Source organism: Mytilus edulis, chromosome 6 (assembly GCF_963676685.1).
Source record: "Mytilus edulis chromosome 6, xbMytEdul2.2, whole genome shotgun sequence".
Lineage (NCBI taxonomy): Eukaryota > Metazoa > Mollusca > Bivalvia > Mytilida > Mytilidae > Mytilus > Mytilus edulis.
In genome coordinates, this window is record NC_092349.1 from 31,102,945 (window position 1) to 31,123,299 (window position 20,355).

The 20,355-nt window shown below is 31.2% G+C and overlaps 1 protein-coding gene across 2 annotated transcripts in view; it reads left to right on the plus strand.

Annotated features, from left to right (window-relative positions):
* Positions 1-932: 932 nt before the first annotated feature.
* LOC139527501 (ankyrin-1-like) overlaps positions 933-20,355 on the plus strand; it is a 120,825-nt gene continuing 101,402 nt past the window's right edge. For both annotated transcript variants that reach the window (XM_071322995.1, XM_071322996.1), the window contains exons 1-6: positions 933-1,092; positions 3,960-3,990; positions 15,001-15,087; positions 15,409-15,510; positions 17,625-17,726; positions 20,201-20,302. In XM_071322995.1, coding sequence (XP_071179096.1) covers positions 3,967-3,990; positions 15,001-15,087; positions 15,409-15,510; positions 17,625-17,726; positions 20,201-20,302 — 417 coding nt within the window. In that variant the 5' untranslated portion in view covers positions 933-1,092; positions 3,960-3,966. The remainder of the gene's footprint in view (positions 1,093-3,959; positions 3,991-15,000; positions 15,088-15,408; positions 15,511-17,624; positions 17,727-20,200; positions 20,303-20,355) is intronic.

Genomic DNA, 20,355 nt, shown 5'->3' on the forward strand with positions numbered 1-20,355 from the left:
TTTTTCAATGCAATTTTATATATAACACTATTAGTTATTACTTTATGATATAGTACAAAAATCAACCAAAAAACTCGATTCGGTTTGGCCCCAGGTAACTTTTAAAATGTTTATATCATTTAAAAAGCTCCAAATTATTTTTCCTTGGTTTAAAAATGCCATTTTTTGGCATTGAAATTGAAATGTGTTTTTTAACTCATCGGTGAACTTTTTTATTTCGATATTATCTCTATTTCTCCTATTAGTTCAACAAAAAAAAGGACATGGACAAAAATGTATGCTTCTTTCGGAGGCAGGTTGTGAGCTTAAATGAACGGTGACCCCATTTTTTTTATTTCATTTTTCTATTGAGTATGTGATAAAGTTCTTTTATAAAAAAATATAGCGAAGTCATATATTAGGAAAAAAAAATGATTTATACCCGCGTAAGAGTAAAATAATTTCCCCGGTAGTCTTAATCCATCAACAAGGAATACATGTTTGTATACTAACAAAACATATGTACACAGCCTAATAACATACATACTAAAATGATATTCGACACAACGATAAGAATAACGTCAAGGAATCAATGATTACTACAAATCTTTAAACCATAATTGATTGTTCTCAAACTCATAACGAGACACTTGCCAAATCATATCCATTAATTTTAAATATATATACAGTTTAATTTAAACACATTTTGTAGTACAGACATTGAATGAATGTACCATTTTATACCAAAATATCAGGATATATATTTGGATAACAGTGAACAGAACAATGATAAAGAAAATAGAGAAATGTGGCATAAACGCCCCCCCTCCCCCCAACAAAAAATGGGATGCCCAAATGTAACGAGAAGAGAACAAAGATAAAACATAATCAAGCGCAATTTAAAATGACCGGGGAAAAAAACGTACATTAACACCCTTAAAGAACCTCTTATTGGATATCTTCAGGAAGTTTAGTTCAATTGTTGTACATTCATTTTCACCACGTCATATACATATTTAATAATGAAAATGGAATTAAACAAATCAGTCAGAAATTATTTAGCAAAACACACGTAAAGTTTTAAAGGATGAATGAACAAATCATAATTGCAAGGTACGTTTTAGGTTCTGCTTATTTTATGTCATTACATTAAAGACCAAGTGAGCTTTTCTCATCACTTGTCGTCCGTCGTCAGTCTTAAAATTTACAAACATCTTCTTCTCTGAAACTACTTGGCTAAATTGAATAAAACTTAGCCACAATCATCATGTGGGTATCTTATTTTTAAAAATGCGACCGACGACCTCACCTGCCAACCAAGATGGCTAAATGTCTAAAAATAAAACATAGGGGTAAAATGCAGTGTTTGGCTTATATTTCTGAAACTAAAGCATTTAGAGCAAATCTGAAAACGGTTAATCATGTAAATCAGGTTAAGATATATCGGCCTGAAATTTCAAGACGAATCAGACAACCTGTTGTTGGGCTGCTGCCCCTAAATTTGTAATTTACAGGAAATTTTGCAGGTCGTGGTCAAAATTTTGAATATTTTATAACTTATAATAAAAAACAGAGCAAATGCCACAGTAAATAATAAGGTAACAGTATTATGTAGAAAGTCTGATGGGAATATTGTATTACTCAACGATATAGATGTGCAAAGTAGGAAACCAAATGAGTGACACACTTTGTTCATTTTTTGTAAGATGTGCTGGATCGTGACCGTTATCTTTTTGTCAAAGAAATGTTTTTAATAGTTATCAAAAGTACCAGGATTATAACCCAGCATTTAACCAATAGTATAGAAGTGTCATATTTTAGTTTTTGGGATCCAATCAAAATTTACCTAAATTCACATTTATTTTATGGAAAACATGTCCCCTGAATTAAACATATTAAAATCAAAAGATTGTGTTCAGTTAAACATGTTTAATCCTGCCACACTTTAGTTTTGTACGTGTCCCAAGCCAAGAGTCTACTAGTCAGTGGTTGTCATTGGTTGTTGGCTTTGTTATTACATGTCATTCATTAGTTTGTAATAATTTCAGGCTTTTGGTATAACTATGTATGGTTTGAACTGTTTCACACTTGGTCATATTGGGGCGTTTTAATGGAATGGATTTGTTAATTGTTGGAAGATGAACTTGTACTGTACAGTCAGTTATAGGGCTGTGTATTCACGCCATTAGGACTAAGCTGAATAGCTGTCTCAACAATCGGCAATTATACCACATATTTTATGTATGTATTTGTAATTGTTGAAATTTGATAGTAAAATAAGCATTTCTAATGTTTCCATGCTCTGCTATTTCACATACTTATTTTACGGATCGACTACAACTTGACATGAAACCGTCAATTTTCTACAAAAATTGGATCGTAGTTTTCAATTTGTTATGTTATGTAATGGAAAATCTTACTTCATGAAGATTCACCACCAAATACATGTAAACCAAAGATGATCTACTCAAAATGCATAACTTGTTTCAATATAACATCTGCGTTAAGTTTGGTTTGGTGGATCTACATTACAACAAATAGTTGGTGGTGGAGTTATAATTCCCCGAGGGTATCACCAACCCAGTAGTCAGCACTATCATTGATATGGTCATATTTATAAATTAACTGTTTACAAAACTTTTGATTTTTTTAAATAATAAGGCTTTTTCTACAACAGGAATATATTATCGTAACTGTATTTGGCAAAACTTTCAGAAATTTTGGTCCTCGATGCTCTTCAACATCGTATTTTTTTGGACCTTTTTATAAAATTGTTTGGATTCGAGCAGTATTTGAAATCTGAAACTTCCTTGAAATGCATCTAATTTCGTTGAAATTGTTTTTGGAGAAAAACAAGGGGGCTTCATTAGTCCAATTCGTTTCATAATTTGTATAAATAAATTTATTAATATCATCTGTTCTAAAGACTCCATGCCACCAAATCTTGTAGGCTTAATCAGTAGATTACTATCTGTTGCAGGTGATCTACTTTTGATACCAGAGATTAAAAACCAATATAAATAGATTTATTAGTTTCTGTAAAAATTGGCAACTTACTATCAATATAAATAAAACTAAAATAAAATTGAGAATGGAAATGGGGAATGTGTCAAAGAGACAACAACCCGACCAAATAAAAAAACAAGAGCAGAGAGTCACCAACAGGTCTTTAATGTAGCGAGAAATTCCCGCACCCGGAGGCGTCCTTCAGCTGGCCCCTAAACAAATATATACTAGTCCAGTGATAATGAACGCCATACTAATTTCCAAATTGTACACAAGAAACTAAAATTAAAATAATACAAGACTAACAAAGGCCAGAGGCTCCTGACTTGGGACAGGCGCAAAAATGCGGCGGGGTTAAACATGTTTGTGAGATCTCAACCCTCCCCCTATACCTCTAACCAATGTAGAAAAAGACTTAATCACTTTGATAGACTACTAGTTTCAATACAACATATTAAGATAGACGGTAAGATACATTCGTTAAATAGTGTGCCAGTGACCTAAACTATATATAAGGGGTCAGTAAATTTCATATTGGGATTAATTAACCCCATATATATCGGATTTGGTCACTAGCACACAATGTAACTAATGATATTCACTCACAAGGGTATACATAAACACGTGCAAGTATAAGAAAACATTATCAAAATAAATCGAGTTTCGCAACCTTGGAATGTAAAATAGAAGAAATCACTCGGTTCATAAACCATTAATGAGATATACAAATGTTAAAAGAAGAATGTAATTCATTTGAAAGACTGTATGTGTTTTATATTGCATGTATTTCTTATACAAGACAGAATATATGTTATTTTATGGCCCGTAAACCTAGTTTTAATGGGTTTTTAAGGAAAAATGTGACCCCCGTCGAGCAACAGTTTTAACCACTATCTACCTTTAAAATATTCGCATGTACTAAAGATTCTAAAACATATTTAACACTTTCAGTAAAAATTTACCTTCCTTTGCAGATAGAAGATGGAAAAAGAGTGTCTTAATCAGGTAATTCGAACTTAAATGAGAAACAAATTATTTTTCGTATTTCGCATGAAACGATATTTTTATTTTCAATTATAATTAGAGACTTTTATATAAGTTTTAAGACTTCAAATTTTGGCGGGATATTAAATTTATTACAATAAACCCGACTTTAAAACCATATTAATGGTAAATTGGTTGAAATGTTTGTTCTATCGTTTAATTTTTACAGTGCATGACAAACAATACAGTTACTTGTATTTGTTATTTTTATAACATTTTGTTCGGTGCTACCTATCATTAAATATTTGTGAAATTAACTTCCAACCCCGAGACTTATTAAACCTACCCATAATAAACACTATCAACAGCCGCAGTGTCCTTTAGAGGAATATTATATTACATATTATTGTTATATATAATGAGTACTATTGACATTACTATTTTCCCTATCATTACGGTATTTTCTGTAACTCAACAATTTCAAATTTTTGAGAAACATGATCACACCATTATCACTTTTATCATGTTTATTATTATAATCATTAGGACAAAAATAATACTTGTTTTTATAGATATAAAAATTAATAAATGATTGTTATGATTTATATGTCAAAGAGCATTAGCTCTCAAAGTTATGTTCACCGTTTTGACTCAAATTATCATATTTGATTTATAACCTACTGACACCTTTTTTTCAAACTGACAAAAGAACATAACAAGGCATGGGATTGCTAATTTTTTTCGCATTTCGGATATATTTTAGTCTATAGGACATCTAATTAACCAGGAAGACCACCAGTGGTCATATAACCCGATATAAACATAGATATACTTATAAATAGATAGTGAACACGTGCAATTGGATTTGTCCAAGACCTGTTTAATTTCATATCAAAGGTTAAACAAATATGTTAATCATCGATTTACTTGTATAATAATGAGTTTGTGTGGATCGAATTAGTCACACAAATGGTTGTCCCTAGTTTCAATTTCAATGTTGTCCTTTATCCCGTTTAATTGCGAAACAAGACTTGTTCATGCGTAACAAATCTGTAGCTAAGATGTTAAATAGAAGGTCACATCACTACGATTTCAATGAGGTCGAATTATTTACCCACAAGTTAATACTTTATCAGCAATGTTTCTAGTTTTGACAAAATTTAAGAAAACTGGCTGCTTAAGCGAATTTTGTCACTTTCATTAATGAATGAAAAAAAAATATAGGTGTAATACCACCAAATCATGCTACGTCACATCCGGTTGTATAAGAAAGTTGGTCGAAAAACAGTTGTAGGTAATTAATCCTACATTTTATTGCAGTAAAACCATTTCTGTGTCATAAACATATGTCTTGGGTATTTCAAAACACCATTATTTTTTATTTGGGGTTTCTATAGAACATTTTGTAAACTTGAGGTTACATGGTGACTAAACCTTGTACACAGATAGAATAAGGGGAGAAATTTGATTGGTTAACTTCCAATGATAGTTATTTTTTTATATGCAATGAAATGTTATGTGATTTTTTTTCTATAGAACTGGACAGGATAAAACTTTACTTATGCCAAGTATTTCTTTATTTGAAACAAGGATAAATTCTGCACATTTTTTTGAAAAGTGCAAATTTAACAAAGACTAATAGGGGAAAATCAATGGTGGTATTACACCTATTATGGGAAGCTGTACATGCACCTTTGACCTTGTGAGTAATCTCATGTTTTAAAATTTCTTGCTATTTAGGTGAAATAGTTCAAAAAATGAAATATTCTGAGTGGATTGAGTCTTCAAAACACATTTTATGAGCAAATTGTCTAAAAATAGGACTCTATCATGAATATTCAGTTGACAGAACAAGCCATACTAAAGGGGGGGGGGGGGTCTCCTTATTTCTTCTATTCTGCTATGAAAGAACATTTTCCTAGGAAATACTTAAATAAATATATAGTTATAAGTAGATGAAATTATTTTTAATGCCGTAACGACAAATTATTTACTTAAAGAGAAGCCTTTTATGTCCCTCTTTGGAACGCGGTGTAACTTTAATTTTTACGTAAGGACTTATTGAAACCTCCTTGGAGACAGTAAACTTTTATATGGATTGTTCATTCTGCTAAAATGCTTCATTTACTCATTTCATATAACATTTCTACCATAACTGAGTGAAAGTTACCCCATTATTTTTATTTATTGGCCTGAAAAGTTGAAATTTTGAGGAAATGAGAGGTATAAATTGACCAAAAGAGACCTTATAAGGAAAACAAAAAGGTCCATTAGTGGTATTTATTTTCCTTAAATCATCTTGTGTATCATATTCAACTGTTTGTAGGCAGATAAGATAGATATTTGATCATTTATTGGTCCACACTCTATTCTATCTTGATGCGGCTTGGTTTGGATTTGTCGAAGAAATTTTGCTCGAATCGCTGTAGATGTCGTCTTTCATTATACTAGATTTTTCTCAAACTGTTGAACTGATTATGACAAAACTTGATAGAAATGCTTGAAATAACCAGTATTACAAAGGGAAAAAGTTACATTCATTTTATTGAACAAAAATGTCTTCGTTAGGTGTAATACCACCAAATCATTGTACGTCACATCCGGTTGTATACGAAAGTAGGTCGAAAAATATATTCCCTTGAATTTGACAGTTGTAGGTAATTAATCCTACATTTTATTGCAGTAAAACCATTTCTGTGTCATAAACATATGTCTTGGGTATTTCAAAACACCATTATTTTTTTATTTGGGATTTCTATAGAAAATTTTGTAATCTTGAGATTACATGGTGACTAAACCTTGTACACAGATAGAATAAGGGGATAAATTTGATTGGTTAACTTCCAATGATAGTTATTTTCTTATATGCAATGAAATGTTATGTGATTTTTTTTTCTATAGAACTGGACAGGATAAAACTTTACTCATGCCAAGTATTTCTTTATTTGAAACAAGGATAAATTCTGCACATTTTTTTGAAAAGTGCAAATTTAACAAAGACTAATAGCGGAAAATCAATGGTGGTATTACACCTATATCTCGTAGCTTATTCCCCTTAAACAGGTGAACCCTATTTTGCGAGTAATTAGAAAGTTAACACATGCATTTGTTATTCAGACGTCTTTGTTATCTATCGACATTTTAATAATACGTCGATTCAAATTTCATAAAAAAATGTACGTCATGATCCAAGATAACCGTTGTTAAATGGCCAAAAAAAAAAAAAAAAATAAGAATTTTTAGAAGTAAAAATCTGTCTTAGCATTTATCTTTTAATTCTTCCGGGATCTATGATTTTAATTGCCAGATGGTATTGTCTATTTGTAATACACATCATTTGGTAAACATTAGCCAATAGATTAAATTTCATCACAGGGACTAATGCTACTCGTGAGAACGGCAATCACCAATCAAATTTAACCGCTGAATTTTGACGTGTATGAATTTGATAAATTTAACCAATCTATTTTAACGACTTATGCAATATTAAACATCAATAGGAATTGGTCAACCTAAATAGAAACGTACCGAAAATATACAGAGAGTGTGCACTTTATAATTTAAAATATGGACTCGATAATTGATCTAACTTCTCAGCTTATTTATTGTCGAATTATGTTGTACCCCATTTTGTACTATCACAAAAACAATCCCGTAACTTTACTATTTCGTACCTCATGGAATATATTTATGTATGGCATTTCGTACCTCATGGGATATATTCATGTATGGCATTTCGTACCTCATAGGATATATTTATGTATGGCATTTCGTACCTCATGGAATATTTATATGATTGTATACCATTTCGTACCATTTGGAAGATTTATGAAAATAATAATGCCATTTCGTAATTCATGGAATATTTACCTGTATGCAATTTTGTACCTTATGAAATATATGACAGCATTTTATATATTATATGATATTTTTTATTAAATCAAGATTATCTCAAAAGGTTTGATAACATATCTCACTTTTGCCTATGGAATAATAAATCTGAATGTTTTGTATTCTGGGAATGCAATACAAAAATGTATTTAATTGAAATATTTTTGTTTTTGCTACCCTTCTTAACATACGTTTTGTCTTTAAAACTGTGTTTTATTTTTTTGGAGACAGTTCATATGATTTAATGTTATACAGAATGTACAGTAATTTACCGATTTGTATGTAGCGAAATCTCAAGTACGGTAACCCTAATGTTGTTTTTTTCTTCTGAAATCACATTATGAATGTTATCTATTTATTTCAACGTCTGTAATTTGGTTTCATGTCAGCGTGTACACACAAATGTGTTTTTTTCATGTATAATGCCAACAAAATTTGATGCTTTAGCACAACTTGTAGCTTAAAAAAGCTCAGAGACCTGTACCTGTCATGCTATAAATTTAAATATTATAATAGAAACCACGTTTGTGTATAAATGTACGTGACGTTAGCAATTCAAAGTTCATGAATAGCACAATAAGGACGACCGAAAACGGAAACGTACGACCTCATCTAACTAAGAATATCACAGAAAACATGTTTGACATTTTAAAGTACAAAAAGTTGTCTCCTATACAATGACTCTTCGGCGGAGAAAATTTTAATAATAAAACACAACTACGTCGGTGATTTTTTATAACTAAGCACATAAGGAGCTGGACATACTGGAAGGGGCTTCATTAATGGTATGCAAATTACTTAAACGATAAAGCTTCCCTTTATCACGTTTATTAGGTGATAAGCCAATATAAAACCTTGTTCATGCATATAAGTCAAAATAATTCTACGAATCCTTTTACTCATTTGTAAAAAAATATTCATGTTTGCCCACTTTTAAAGAATGGATCATTTTGCTCACTTGTAAGAAATGATCGGTTTGCTAACTTGTTAATATTTTTGTTCATTCGTAATCAATTGTGGATGCTAAAAAATCCAAAGATTAAGTACATACAATCTAAGACTCTTTCATCTTGCAATAGTAATACACCATTTGACTTTTATACACCGTACACACGCATTAAAATTCCGAACTAAAAGACAAATTCACAGAGTGGGTCCTACTTTATTTCATAAAAAAGAAGATTCAAGTTTCTTTTCTTAGGAAGGGATTAATTGCACTCTGATTGAAAATAAGTTCTCTGAAACTGACATTATCAATATGCGTGATTTCTCGATTGACAAACTATTTGTTAAGTTTGAAGAACGTGTTTTCAACAATTATTCATAATAATTTACATGAGGCTCATTTCATACAGGAACTTCTTTACAAGAAATAAAAGAAGTTAACAGTATCCTTTAAGTTCATTTTCTGATTGATAGATGATAATTCGAAAGGAATTGATTCGTTAAGGCCCTAAAATGGCTAACTTTTTTAGCCCAAATTTTTGAATATTTAGGTTGTCGACGACTGCGCTCTATGTTTCCTGATCGATCTTAAATTTGGCTGAAATCCTGCTGATATTGTCACATTTCACCAAAATTCGTTTGTTTTGACCTAACTTGGTCGGAAAATCAATACTTTAGAATAAAACTATGACAGAAATTGTTCCATTAAACTTTCTGACATGTCTTTAAGTCAACATCTTGTAGCATTGAACTTTATAATTGGGGACACATATGACCCTTACCGAATTTACTCCTTTGATGACTATATTTGAATGCATACATTCCTTCGAACTTTTGATACAGGATACATCAGATACACTTAAGTCTGCCTCATATGTGGACTTACATCTATACATTGACAATGATGGTCGGTTAACAACAAATCTTTAGGACAAAATGGATGATTTTGCTTCCCAACTGTGAACTTTGCATTTCTATATAACAGCATTCTAGCATCATCTGCATCTTATCATGATTTCTTTGATAGTGATTTGATGCTGACAAGCAAGCTATGTAACTAAGATTGTCAAGTGGTGAAGTTGAAATCGTCCCTATGTAATCACGCAATCACAAGTTGACCTTTATAGAATATTCGTTTCATAGATGACAACGGATATGTTCCAATTGTCGTAACTACAATTTCTTCTCCTTTTCTTCAAAAGAACCTACCGTATTAGACTTATTACCGGATTAGTCTGTGTCCGATGTCAGAATGGGTAACAACAGAAACTAAGCAAAAAAAAAAATGACATAGATACACGAGTTATCATAGCTAGCAGTTACTGACATGACAGCTCCAGACCTCAATCAAAATGATTGAACGATTATGTCTTCATCTCATGAAAATCAAGCACTATTCCACCCGTTAGGGGTTTGGTATCATACCATCATAAATATATGAGAAAAACATAAGCCGTATCATGCCAAAACTTGTTTGTAATAAATGTGTTTATTTCCGATGCAAAGACCTCATGAGTGATCAATATTGATACCAACATATACCATCTTTAATGACCTGTCAACAGTATCGTAACTATATCCGAATAAATCTGTTTAAACGTTGGGTTAGCTATTGAGGAGAATGCCGACTATTTTGTGATCTGGTAAGAATATTACCATAAAAGATTAGATGTGAAATACCTGAACATAAAAGGTGTCTGCATGTTGATTAATATTTACGAATGATGTACTTGTACCGATTATAAAATGTAATAAATGGTTTTGACTAGTTTGTGATATCGAAAACCGTGGTGTTATTATTTTTCAGTTTTTTTTTCGTTAAAATCATATACGTTGTTGTATAAACGAGGAAATCAAAAAAATTGAGATATACATACATCATGAAGTGGTGACAATGGAAAGTTCACCATCTAAAATGGATAATTAACCATAGGAAATGAAAAATCCTCTCTTTTATCACAAATTTTGGTATTAAACTTCCCGTTAAAGATATATATGTATATATCAAGATCCAGGAAAGGACAGTGATCACTGTTTGTATAAGCTTTATTTTAAAAGTCAGTTCATCCGGATATATCTCTTTAGTGAACATGCCAAAGTCGTCATAATTTAGAGCCTATATGTCATCAAATATCTTTAAATGTTATACATTTTTTGTATCGGATATTGTTTCGATGGATCTCTGCTGATTTTAGTCATAAACTGTAACTTATAACAATATAGAAATATGTCTGCAATGAGTGGTGCACAGTTAGTCTCCATTGGAATTTCGATAACATGATAATACACGGAATCTCCATGGCAAAGAAACATGTTTTCTTGTGAAAATTCAAGGGCAGTCATAGTATCAAAGCTGGTTGTCGAATAGACATAGTATTTTTGTAACTTAAAAATGAGGTGAAAGGGTTCGAACATATTTATTCGTACTCTGACGTTTAGACTGTCCTTTTTATAAGGTGTGTGAATTTTTCTTAATAATATTATGAAGCAAAGTGGTATACAGGGTAGAAAAATCAAAACTTTGAACAAATTCGAAATCACCAATTTAAGCATGCATATTATCAAGTATTTCCAACGGAATTTTGACACCCCAAAAGTAATTTCACTTTTTTAAAAGGCCTTATTTGCACAATTTATTACGTGGTTTTAGAATGTACCAAGCGAACTAGTAAGTAAAATATACAGTAGTAGTGAAACAATAGCTAGAAATCGAGATAAATCTTTTTTTGTATGGTGTTTTGTGCAACTGCGGAAATCGTTACATGGTTGGAACTTGCATTGTATTAGTTTCGGCTTGTAAAGAAGTAGTATTCTAATATGACGTGATTCTTTTGCTTTTTGAACAACACCGCGATCAAATTCGCGATATATATATATGCTTAGCGCAGACCCAAACATGATAATGAATGTTACAATATACCTCCCACGTAAACCCACATGTATTGAAACCTATTTGCAAACGCTTTGCCGATTTTATTGTTTTAAAAATTGCGATTAAAAAAGACAAAATAACTTGTATTCTTATTCGTATGCATAATTTAAAGAGTTATACTGCAACTAGTTTGTTTCTCAAATATAGTAACGCAGCCATATTTTGTGCAATGTCAATTTTACCATGAAACACTGTCTCTACAATCAGGAGTTCATTAAGGGATGAAAATAAGTTTGATATGTATGTTACGATTTAAAAAAATTATCGATATACTAATTGAAGTTGCAGTATAAAAACAAAATAAGGTCAATGTCACAAATTATAAACTTTTTTGTAACCGTCGAAATTCGTATAATATTGTACTAAAATAAATTTCTGAGATAGGGTTTGTCTTATTTTCTATTCTATCATTCGCATGTTTACTAATTTCAACAAGTGAACATGGCAGCTCTTTGGTAACGAAATCTCAATTTTGGATTAACGGTAGCTTACGAAAAAAGCATGCAAATTAAAAATGTCACATATTGGGTTTGAGAATTAAAAGAATTAAATATATTGTTTCTAGCGGTTATTCATAAGATAATCAAAGTTATAAAGATTTAATAAAACGTTTGAGCTTTATCTAACAGGGAGTAAAAATGGAAAGCCACACAAACGGCGTACCCACCCTCGCTTCAGTTTTTTAATGACCGTATTTTTCCTTTTAGAATCAAAATAATTCATGGAAGCCATAGATTTGTTGTAAATGTACATGAGGCCTACTCTGCGGTTCAGGATAAAATTCGAATACCACGGCCCAGACCATGTGTAAATTTCCAACAAATCTAAGGCTTCCATGAATTATTTCTCTATTTGTTAATGTTTGTTATAGATGTCATTTTCTAAAAATGGAAACAGTTCGAATGTTGGTGAATTCGTGGTTTTCTTTTGCAGAACCTCAATGTAAGATTTACGTAGAACGCTACTGATATCATAAGCAGCCTTATCAGCCGGGACAAAACAAAATTCCTTAGCGAGTTCTTTAAGCTTATGTTGGATACGAGAATAAGGGTTATTATGGTTGTTGTTAGAAGTAAAAGGTTCTTTCAAATGTTGTATAAGCATATCAACCATGTTCACTACTGAATTAAAAAAAGAATCTAAGGATTTTTTTGTCATCTTTTTCTTGTTTTATCCATTTCGAGTAGTAAGTACGGAGAGTGTCGTTGGTGATTTTCCGACACTCTTTCCAATTAATAATTGATAGGGAACGATATTTAGGTTACATTTCTGTAAATATTGACAATGCAATTTCCCATGGGAACTCCTGTTTCGTCTAAAGCTGTACTACTTTCACTAAGAAGTTGTGAAAACATGTATCCTAGAATGGAAAGTTCATATGCACTTCATTTTTTTAAAGGTACAAATATAGGGCATTTAGGCATATTTTTAACGTTTGCATGCCCCAAACTTCAAACTGTTTAAACTTACACCAAATTCCTGTATTACCCCATCCTTGACTATAGGTTTTCCACAGATTTCAATTTGACCGATATGGATATGAAAATTAATTATCTAAGAAAATTATATGTCTCCCCAAAAACATCTGTATTTACAAAGTGCAGCATTTAGGTTTTTTGTTGAGGAATGATTGCAACTCTCGGTCACGAACGAAATAAAGGTCTCATGTATTAAGAATTATTGAAATTTCATGACGTAGGTGTATTGGCACTGATATTTACTTCTTTCCACACTCGCTATAATTAAACGCATATTTCTAGGTAGATTTTTGTTAAACATAGCAAATAAGAGGGAGTTCAGTATTATCAAAATATCCAGGAATTTGTTCTTTAACAGATTGATAATCAAATGTACTGGCACTATTAACAAAATCAAAACCTTTATTGGCATATTTGGTTTTAGTAAAATGTTTTTATAATCTTTAAATTTGGGAAACAGTTTGGAATAGCAATATCATGAATATGCAATTAAAATTTGAACGATAGTATCCTTAGGACTGCAAAATTGAATTGTGTTGCAATTCGCTGTAATTGTATGTATATTATTAACAGGTAAAGAAAAGAGATTGTTTAACAGATATAGTCTGCCGTTGTCTTTTAAAATAGAAATTAGGTTCGAAATATTTGAATTGTTGGTACGAAATTTTCTTTGATTGCGAATTATTCTACGTCCATGAGAACGGTTTTTACGAACAGTTCAAGAAACTTCATTCAAAATGTTAATATAATATGTTCTTTATTTATTACAAATTCTCATGATTCAACATTAATTATCATTAATTAAATTTGTTTAATCCAATTTAATTCAATTATTTCCTGTGATCGTACAAACTTTGGATTTGATTTCCCAGGCTGATAATTTGCTTCTTCTAAAGGTTGAACTGTTAAATATTTAATAGCATGATTGTGCTTCTTAAGGTATTGATAAATAATTGTTTTAAAGTACTGGCGCACAGGAAATTGTTTCATGATAGGGCTTCACATATGTCACATTATACAATTCATATGAATATGAAAGATACCAAAATTATAATAAATTTAGAAAAAAAAGTTAACTGGATCATGATGATATAGAAATGAATCAGCATCAGTAAAAAGGAAATGGTTGCACGACATACCTGACATTTTTTTTCATTATAGAAGGTCACATCTATACGCTTTAGATCAATTGTACAAAAGTATAGTAGTAGATGCACCTCACTTAACCATATACGGATCTGACAACATCAGTTTATAAGGAGGTCTATATTTAGTAAAGTAATTACAATAATCCATTATGACTATTTCAAATCCTTTTCCCCAACACTCCTTTTAGCAAAAAATCTGATTATTTTGTCGTCAAACATTGCCTTAAATATGTATGCGTTGTTAATGATAATCCAGAAACTGATGATAAGTGTAAAAAACCTAAACTATTCCTTAATTTTGTTATAATTTTACTTTCTATATTTCGTATATTTCTGTGTAAAATATGAAAAGTGAAAAAAATATTTGTTTTCTTACAGTTAAGTCACAAGCAGGATTTCAACCAACTGGTACTTGCAGTATAATAACACCTTTTTGGTATTGTTAGTGTGTTCCTGATTTGATTTATTAAAAACAAAACCACGCCCATAAACAATTTTACTTCTTAATACAAAAACATATATATAGTCTTTTGTTATATTACCTTTTTAGAAATCCAAAGTATTTCCTTAAATTCAGAATTCAGAGACTCTTATATGAACCATTATTCCGAATAATATTTATTCATTAACTTTCCAGATTCTCCGAGAGGCCATTATATTTAAGGATTTGGAAAACGTCAGTGATAGTCTTGCCAAAGGTGCAGATATTAACGGATGTGACTGGGTGAGGATAAAATCATAGACAGCTTTATTAATCAACGAGACTGCATTGTGAGATAATAAAAAAAAAAAACAATTATAAAATAATACGGAATAACACGAATTAGTCATCATTTATACAAATAATTATTCATCTATAATCCTATATTTGTGTTTTTGTTGTTCAGTCTAAAGTGTCCTATGTATTAATGTAAGGACTTAAAGTCGTGTTTTGTTTCTTTACATATGTTTTCGTCTAATTTGGGCATACACATTACACATTTCGATTTGAACTTTTGAATCATCATCGACGAATTTTATTAGCATTGTAATCTTTTAATTGCAGGATGGTTGGACCCCATTACATATTGCTGCTTCTGCAGGACTTACCGCACATGTTGAATTGATGCTAGAAACACCAGATGCAGACTTTAATGCGCAAAATGTGGTATGTTATAATATTTCGTCCTAATTGGTACTTGAGTCATGTGGGATCTTTAGCCATTCACCATATTGACATGTTTACAGTAAATGTGAAACAATAACACAATAAACATTCTCGCAATATGCATATATGCTTCGCATATGTATAAACGTCTAAATTTGTGAAAAGTGTTGAGCAGACTTTACTTATACAGAGACTTTCTTTGTATTGTATGAAACACAACTAAAGGCCGAACTCAGCAATGTTTTCTCTGAATTCCATGCTATTGATTTATTTAAGGACTCTTATTGTTACCTTGATAATATTTTTGCGAAACAAATTGAGTACTCTATATTTATAATGCGAATTTGTCTTCAGACTTCAGGGTCTTAAATTTAAATGTACAAATGTCTACAAAATTTCCCATTTGTTAACTTACGTATTTTTGACGATGATTTTCCTTTTGATCCTCCCATTATTCCGCAACTTGATCGCATTGTATCTGTAGTGACGTTTCTATTGAATCAATTGACGTAATCAATGTATAACTAGTACATGTAGGAAGTCATGGATTTCGTTGCCTCACATTACATAAACCTTTTGTAAATACTTTCAAAGATGCATTGATTGAGTTTGGGTTAGGAAGTCTGGCTGTACCTAATTTCAAACGGAATATCATATCATTATGCTTGTGGTGATGTTGTTTATAGAATTTGTGAATTAAGATAAGACCGAAGTAAACTTAAAGATTCTTTGAATACACTTATTCTCAAATAGTTATAAGGTCATCTTTGAAAATTTTCATTATCGGCATGAACAGTATTTTTGTTTACTAAATGAAAACGTTACTTAATTTTTTTTTACTATACAGTTATGAGTCATCATTATCTTACAACCTGTCAATACGGTAATATTAAGGGCTAACAACCTGTCGGACATGAATAATCGTTAGTTGTTTTGTGCTTCGTGGCAACCTGATTACGATTGACTAGCATGTAAAAAAATACGGCTCACTGTCATTGCGGTCTATATCTAAATTACGTTAGGATGTACTTCGGATGTGAATTAACATTTACAACTGGACGTCAAACACCAATCTTATATCATTAGCAAGATATCATTTAAAATACGTAATAACGTCCGTTTCACAATCTTCTTATCTGTTCTGATCTGAAATTTTAAATAATTGTCAACAAGGATTATTCCATTACATCAGAATGAAACAAAGTCACGTTGTTGTTTATGTACATCTACTTATACAGCTTGAGTATTCTGATTGGTTGTCACATTAGACTTGATACACATTTGTTTAGAAACAGCAGATTTGACAAAAATTATTCACACATACCGTCATCTTCTTGATCATTAATAGTCTCCCGTGCATGAGGTCCATAGTGCGGAAATCTGTTTACAGTATTATCACTGATTTGTTTGATATTTGGAAACATTTCCAAAATATAGTTTATTTTTCTGGATTTTAGTTTATAAGTAGACTAAATGGCTATCATTTTCACTATAATTTGTTTTGAAAAAGACCTTTTAAAATGCTTTGTACAGGTCTTTAAAAAAATACTTTTTAACATTTTCACCAAGTATTTTTTTATTTGAATAATGCAATGTAATGCTGCTGTGAATTAAGAACCTGTTCAAGAAGAATTGAGTTTACACAACTGAATTTTTTCATTTTGTTTTTATAATATAATGCCAATAAACAGTATCAGAGGTGGTCATCAACTTTAGAGGGGAACTTATCTTTTGATGTTCCAACTCTTGTAAAACTATCCATCTTGAAGAACTAAAATAAAAGTCGCAATGCAGTACTTAATGTTTCAGAAAATGAGAAAAATATTTGCACCTTAAACAGATGCTGACAGCATTTTTTCTAAATAACAAATTTAATTCCTTCCCTTTATGTCAAACAATTCAGCTCGAGGTGTAAAATTACTCAATGGTCAGGCTATCACATGAATTTTATAGAGAAAAAGAAAAGATGTTTACACTTTCAACTTTAGTAGGTAACAAATCTTGTGATGTCTAACGGGTATTGACATTTTTCGTATTTAAAATATTTCTATAAAGTCTAATTTTATCTTCTTGTCATAATAATGCAAACAATGCAAACAATCTTTTTTTTCCAGGACGGTAACACTCCCTTACACTTAGCCTCATTGAAAGGAAATCTCGAACTAGTGCAAGTCTTAATAGAAAGAACAGTAACAGATCCAAATAAAGTAAATGAGGTATGGAAGGTGATTTTTAACAAGATTAGTTATATGCTCATTTATTTTAACTCTAACACATATTACTGCAGACTTGTTTTTCTTGTGAATTTTTGTAGTTTCTATCGGATCATTTTCACTGAGCCTGAAACCATATCCCATCATAATAAGTGAATTAATATGCATATTTTGCTTGTCTTGAACTCTTCAAAAGAATTTTGCGAATGAATCAAATGAGTACAAATTTGATAATTACATGCATATAACTTCAAAGGTAGTTTAGCTAAAATTAAATAGCATATTTCATAAAATTGTGTCAATGTATTTAAAAAAAAAACAGTTTTGTAAATCAAGGAATAAATAGCGCGGAAAGTTCATTAAAATAATAACATAGCAATTTACTAAATGTGTTGCCGTAGAAAAATAAACTGCTGTAAAAAAGAGTTTTTTAAAGAACAATCAAAACTCATAATGCGAAGTAAACCGACAACACCGTGACATAGAAAAAAAAAAATAAACAAAAAAACCAAAACAAACAACAAAGCTTTTTCACTGCTTTATATAGCTAAAATGGTGTCAAGACGAATGAAAGCGTGCCGCTTTCAAATGTATGTCAATATTTACGTTCATGTAGACAGTGATACCCTTTTTTAACATTGAACGTTTCCAACCTTTTTTTTTACTCGCAATTATATGCATTCGTTGGCGTATAAAAAGGGAACTTTGAACGGCCAAAACAAATTCGAACTCATCAGCTGATAAGTTAGGTAATTATTTTTCAAATATGGAAACGTATTACAAAAACCGTTATACATAACCGTTGTGCCTGTTAAATGCTGTTATGCTTTTAAAATACTGTAATTATTATTTGCTGAATCAAAAAAGTCATGTATTTTGTGAGAAAACACTTGACAGAGTAATTTACACAGAAAAAAGTCAAGATTTAATCATATCAAAATGTTAATATTGACATAGAGATCTATACAATAACAGATATTCAATAACAGTCGCCCAACTCATGCTTCCGTCCGTAAAACTTTCGAAAGGATGACCCTATAGCTATGAATACTCGGTTCAAAGGATTCATTGTAGCACCGACTCTTGATGACGCAAATATTGATATAAAAAGCAAGCTTTAGAATATCCTATAATCTGGCAGATAGGTCACGTATATTCTTTACATGTGGGCGCTGCTGGAAGGTTGCTTAACCAAAAATTAATGCTAAAATCCTAATTGGGAAGCTGATATAATATCTCTTGTCGTAAACTTCTCTCCACCGACCCTAATTTAAAAGAAAATTGAGAATAGAAACGGGGAATATGTCAAAGACATACCAACCATTATTTCAAGTACCATGGGATAGATCGGTTGATTCGATGGAATATATGGTGTCAACACAGAAACATTATTTGAATCATTTAATGAAAGAACATCATTTATCTGGCGAACATTAAAATAAAGAATAATGATAACCTGTTTTAGTTGTTACTGAGAAGCTACTGTGCATATGTATCACCTCATTTGGCTTATTCAGCCTTAATAAATTACAGTACACTTAAATAAGTATGCGTGTTTTGTATTTTGTTTACCTACATAAAGGTAATCTATGTTCTTCATTTTGATTTTTCATATATCATTTAAATAATACATTTCCATGAGTTATTCCTTTAACATATGTATAGCGATTGTCGTTAAAGGATATTCCTCTTATTGCACGGTTTAGTCGAAACTATTCAGACTTTTGTTTTGTTTGAACGGTTTACAACAGTCATTTTGCGGCCCCTAATATCCTGCTGTTTTGTGTGAACCAAGGCTCCGTGTTGAAGGCCGAACTTTGACCTATAATTGTTTACCTTTCACACATGAATTGGATGGAGAGTGGTCTCGGCACTCATACTGCATCTTCTCATTATTTATACTTATGTTCAAAATAAAATGTTTAGTCTATCAGTCAGTTGCCAGACATGTACAAATATAAATAAATCAGTACTCTTTGTACACCGGAGGTCAATTAATCATAGGATCTGTTCAATACATTTTCCAATTGAATAATTTCGTTTATTAAGCTTGGGGAAACAAAAGACAATGTATCATTAAAACAAGATTGAATGGTGAAAATTTCAGTTTAAATTTCTTCCCTGTCTTTCATCTGATGATTTCACTCCTATAAGCACACACATTATAAAATAAAATTCTCCATGGAAATATACATTGTGATTCGATTTGATTTTTCGTGTTTAAGCACCACATTTAAGCTAATTTTTGGCGGCCAGATTTATTGGTGGAGAAGCCGGTGTGCCCGACCTTCGATGAGAAAACTGACAACCCTAGTCAATAGAGATTGGAGTCAAGTGCACTCGCATGAGCTATACAATGTGAACACGTTTTAAAATTTTGAAAAAGATTTGTTTGATAAAATTTGTTCAAAATGTCGTTCAAATTGGTACGTTTATAAACTACTATAAACATTTAAACCTTTAAATCATAATTACAGTTTGGGAACACCCTGTTACACTCAGCTGCTGAAGATGGACATCTTCCCATAGTCCAATTGTTAATTGAAAGAAAAGATATAGATCCAAATAAATCAAATGAGGTATGGATTGTTATTCTTATAAGGATTGTCAAATTTTATAATTCGGCTCGGAC